General features: G+C 39.3%; 1 protein-coding gene across 1 annotated transcript; it reads right to left on the reverse strand.

The window, feature by feature from the left end:
* Positions 1–2138: 2138 nt before the first annotated feature.
* Positions 2139–4680, reverse strand: LOC310891585 (adhesion G-protein coupled receptor V1-like). Its single transcript, XM_083853842.1, has 2 exons — positions 3840–4680; positions 2139–2414 (listed from the first exon to the last, which is right to left on the reverse strand). The coding sequence occupies exons 1-2, from the start codon at positions 4663–4665 to the stop codon at positions 2170–2172; spliced, it is 1071 nt and encodes a 356-aa protein (XP_083709968.1). The 5' UTR covers positions 4666–4680; the 3' UTR covers positions 2139–2169.
* Positions 4681–5638: the final 958 nt, after the last annotated feature.

Below are 5638 nucleotides of genomic sequence, written 5' to 3' on the forward strand. Positions count from 1 at the left end.
AATCCTTATCCATACTTTTACATTTCTACATTGTGACTTAATAAGTGATGCATCTCTTACATAGAGAAACAAAGAGGTGGGTATTTATCGCTGTGAAGAAGGGAGCATCAGCCGCTCTCCTCTTCCTCATTACTTTAAGCTACTGCAGTGCATTTTCTTGTAATACAGTTACACAACTGTCGCAGACCCCTGTCCAATAAAAAAATACTACACTTATCCTCAATAAGGTAAAAAATAACATGCACATTGTGAAAACAAAATGTATTCACTTAACAGAAAATTTTCAATAACACAATAACTGTAAAAGTAATGATATTTGGATTTATGTCTGGTAAATTTTGCTTTCGAATGAAAAAAATATTTTGACAAACTAAAATAATCTAAATGCCTTAGCTCTTTTGCTCTTTCTCTATTTCTCCCTTTTTCTCTCTCTTTTTTTTTTAATCAAAGACACTTAGTTCACTTGTTTTGTTTCTGGCTGGAAGGCAATGAACTATTTCTTTTCACAACCTGGAAAAATAATATAATAATAACTATATATAATAATAGAACTATAGCCAAGTACTTCAGTTTCAAGCAGCCAGCATTTGGTAGCATGCTATGAATAACATTTAACCAGTTGAAAGTATTCAGGGACTTTGGGACTGAGACAGTTTGTATTAATTCCTTGTGCTCATTAACAGCTCTTCTTAGCTAATCATATCACATCTGGCTTGGCACAGAATTAACACAAACCATACCTAGATAAAAAACCAAAGGTTATGATGCCCTTTCATGTTGGGAAAACAAAACAAAAAACCTTTGGTTGAGAAAGCCATTTTTCTTCAAACAGAAAATGTAGTGCACACATTAGGGGACAAGTTCCTGTTTTGTGAACTTTCCCTGCCCATCAGTTCAAACATCAGAGAAACGTGATACTGCAATACACTGAGATTCCATCAAAGGCCACCTAAAGCAATCACCACCAGTACTATTATCATCCTATGCAAAACTGCATCAAACTGTAGATGAAACATGCCGTGTATTCTTTAAAACAATAGTAGAAATGTTTAGTACATACCAAATTATTATTGTTCTTTCTCAAATGTTTGCTTTCTCTTATAATTGCTACTTCCCAAATCATCTGCCATAAAAAAACATCAGGTTCATGGGACAGACAAAGGGAAGATGTTACCCTAGTGTTTCTGCAGGAATGTTTTCTAGAATATTTTAAATTCTTTGTAAGTCGCTGATAGATCTGATTTGCTTATGACTATTAGGTGTGTGTATGTTGGCAGTCATGAAGTGGGCTGGCAGGAGCCTCGTGCAGGCCAACAAAGAGAAGGGCAGAGTCCTGCCCCTGGCGGGGAGCAGCCCCAGGCACCAGGGCGTGCACCCTGATGGAGAGCAGCTTGACAGAAAGGGCTTGGGGTCCTGCTGGACACTGCACTGGGCAGGAGCCAGCAACATGCCTTGTTACTAAGAAGGCTGATGGCATTCTGGGCTGAATTAGGCCAAGTATCCCTAGCAGGCTGAGAGAGCTATCCTTCCCCTCTACTCTGCACTGGTGAGGCTGCACCTGGAGCACTGGGTCCAGCTCTGGGCTCCCCAGTGCAAGACAGACCTAAACGTACTGGGAAGACTCCAACAGAGGGACACCGAGGTGATCAAGGGAAGGGAAGAGAGGCTGTGAGAGCTGAGACTGCTCAGCCTGGAGAAGGGGAGGCTCAGGGGGATCTCATCAGTGTCCTTCAATACCTGAAGGGAGGGTGGAACAGGACAGAGCCAGGCTCGTGTCAGTGGTGCCCAGGGACAGGACAAGAGGCAGCGGGCACAAACTGGAGCACAAGAGGTTCCCTCTGAATATCAGACAGCACTTTTGTGCTGTGTGGGAGCACTGGCACAGGTTGCCCAGAGAGATTGTGGGGTCTCCCTCCTTGGAGATACTCAAAAGCCTGGACATGGTCCTGAGCAACCTGCTCTAGGTGGCCCTGCTTGAGGGGGAAAGGACCAGATGACCTCCAGAGGCCCCTTCCAACCTTAAGCATTCTGTGATTCTATGAATGCTTGCAAGAGTTCAAAGTACATGTCAGGTATGTGGATATTCACTTCTTGCTGGTGTTCTCTGAACAGTGAAACACAATCATTGTGAGTCATTATCAACTGAAAGCACAAAGATGGAAACTGGCATTAAAATTTGAGCGTGGTCAACACAAAGAACACACCTTCACAACCAATAACAGATCTTGAGGCTGTATGGAAGCTTATAATTCCTGCCACATTGTCACTTGCCAGAATAATCACTGTGACAGTGTCAAAACTGGGCAAAATTCGACTCCCTCCTTCAGTATGGACCAGGCTGATTTCAATACTTTCATCATCCTCTGGCTCTGGATCATCTATAATGGGCAGCGTGACCATCTTCTTTGTTTCACCTACAAGGAGAAGAACGTATACAACCGTGTGTCCACTTGGAAACCACCTTGTAAAAAGACTCAATCATCTCATTTTGAAAATAATTAAATACATAAAATATATTAAAATTGCATGAAACAAACTTATTTACCTTTCTGGAAGTCAGTGAATGTCATTATGAAATTTTATCTAATTACTATTGATCAGTCACATTAAGCCAATAAAACGATCACATCATTAAATATACTATGTAGAAATTAATTATATAGGAATTATTTCGGAGTGCCTAGAATTCTTTATTTTCATTACAAATTCTATGACTTTAAAATTTAACTTAGAAAAGGGGAATATCATTCTTGAAAAAAAAATAAATTGCCAGGTGCTAAGCTCTCCGATGAACCATTTACACAAGGGTGTACATTCAATATGAGTACATTTACTGAGCCAGGGAATGCATTGAAATGGGATGACATTTTGTTAGTTCCTTGCCTTTGGGACTATCAAAGAATAATAATGTAAGCAGCAAACACCGTTAATCTCTAGTCGCTATATATCCATTAAAATTTACAACACAATCCTGTTGTTCAGTGCGTGTGCATAACCCAGCTGTGTTTTATGATCATTAGAATATCAATTTACAGAATACATATGTATTTCCTGCTAGATTGTCTTTCAAAATACTTCAAAATCAGTTTTTACTAAACTTATAACGGGTAATGTAATTACATGTCAGCCTCACAATCATTGCCAGCAGCCATGCCTTACTATTCAGATGATTTATCAAGCTAGCACACTAGAATCTTTACTACGCACCTGGAAATTGCTTTCAAAATATCAGTTCGATTAACTCAGACTTTGAAAAAATAAAATACAGCATAAAATACAGCATGCTGCATGGTACTTAAGTAATGTCTGAGAGGGACTTGTTTGTCCTGTTTGCAATTCTTTTAAATATGTTCTGTTATGTTACGTTTAAATATGTTTTGTTATGTTACAATATGATCTCAGAATTTAAAGAGATGTCATGAAAAATTAGTACTGTAGTGACCGAGGGCTAACAAAAGACCACTTAGGCCTGATTCTCATTTCCATTATCCTTGCTGTAACAACTATCTTCGACTTTATTAATCCTTACTTATGTGGTAAAGGAAATCTTTAGAGTGCAATATTTATACTGCAATATTTCTTTAATAAAAACCCTTAGGTATTTATTGTGCTTAGATATTTCATTGTGCTTTGCTACCACTGTGTGTGTTCTGCAAGATAATGCTACATGCTAATGAACAACCATACTCTTTTGCACGTGTATCCTTAGCATTCAGGAAAATTTAGCCTAAGAAGAAGATATCAGTTGTCAAAACATCCACAGTATCGTGTACTTGTCACGTTCTTTTTTCTTTTTCTTAGTTTTACAAAACAGAAGCCAAAACGAGAGCTTGTCTCACCTTCAGCAAACACCAGAGTCTCACCGACACCTATAAAATCCAAGTTTGGAGTAGCAGTCCCACCAATGACACGCCATTCCACTGTCACTTGTCCCAGGCTGCCTTCTGTTCTGTGTATCATTAGCTGCACGTTGGTCTGAGGACGTTCCTCTACTTCAACATACAGACCTTTCTCTGTTGCATTGGGACTTACACTGTAGATCTTAAACACTCCAAATGCGTCTCCATTCATCATTATGATAACTGTGGAGGTATTTGGCTGTCCTATGGTTGGTTGGTTTTTTGAGCTGGCTGAGACGTTCATCAGTTCTGCTTTCAAAAGGGTTATAGTGAATCTCTCATCCAGTTCTGGCAGGCTGTCAGGCAGTATGGTAACTGTTAGATTTGCAGACTCTTCCCCTTCCTGCATTATGGCCCACTGTCTTGTAACAGGTTCATAATCACTGCCAGCGATGGCTTGTGTGCTGAAGAGGGCGAATGCACTGGTAACGTTTTTCTTGTAGGTCCGGAACCCTGAAGTGTTGTTAGTTAATGGGCTGATATCTGACGTCAGCCAAAGGCAGAGAGGAATCCCTGAGGCACTGGAAAATGTAAAGGCTGAACATGCTTGTTCTTTTAGGCACTGAGCTGCACAGGAATACACAGGGTCACTTGCTGCTGACACATTCACTCTGGTCTTGGATGGTTTGTCAGGAATTCCTTGTACAGGAGGCTCGTAGTAGGCCAGGATATCCTGACCTTGCTCCACAGCAAGAGCTACAACGTCAGTCTCAGAAGTGCTGTAGAAAATCTGCAGCTGACCAAATCTTCCCTCACTAAAAGACATTATAATAAAATAAAGTTCTGTTAGTTGACAAAGGATGTCTAATATTCTACATGTTTCTGGGTTAATAATAGAAGTGAACAAAATCAACTGACCCTTTCTGAATTGCTGAAAAATTCCAAATAACACATCAAAATGCATTCCCTTTGAAACTAGTACCAGAATAACTGAGTTATCTTATTTTTTTGTGGATAGCAAGTTTGATTATTTATAGCTTAGGTAGTAGTCTGTTAAGAATGCATATTTGTAAACATTTGGTTCTAGGAGTTAACTTAGTCTTCTTCAGGACTTGGCAGCTCTCCTTACTTGCAAGGAAGAAAAAGCCGGTGACACCCAGACTTATCATCCTTCCTCTAGGATCACATGCATAAAACCTGTTTTCCTTCTCTTATTTTCATCCTGTAAGGGCTGGCCATTTTGTCCTCCTGTTCAAATCACAGGAACAGGCTACCATGCAGGTTTAAATGATTTGATGATTAAACGGACAAAATGAATAGTACACTGTGTACGCCGAGTTTACATTGTGCATTTCAATGTATACTACGTTTAAGTAATTTATGTAATACACAGACATCTACTTCAAAAACAATGTGTTTGAAATGAAAATACATTGAGATGGCAGATCAAAGAATTGATGCACATATTTTTATGAGAGGAGCATGAAATTTGACATTATAGTGGAAACAAAAGTGAAGAATAAATAGTAATTACAAATAAAGCAAACATTATACAAACCTTCGCCTGACTGTTATGTTTGCCAGCAAATTTCTTTCTAGTGGCTCCTGAACTCGATATAAGGATTGATGAAAGAAAACTGTGCCATAAGGATTATCATTGGCAGGTATTATAATACTTGCCACGCCATCTAACCCAATAGCACCACCATTGGAGGCCTGAGTTAATTCTACACGGACAATCTCAAAGAGAAGAAAAGAAAAAGAAGTAATGCAGCTAGACAATTTGTGGTTTTTCTAAC

The sequence above is a fragment of the Anser anser genome, assembly GCF_964211835.1.
Source record: "Anser anser genome assembly, contig: HAP1_SCAFFOLD_360, whole genome shotgun sequence".
NCBI lineage: Eukaryota > Metazoa > Chordata > Aves > Anseriformes > Anatidae > Anser > Anser anser.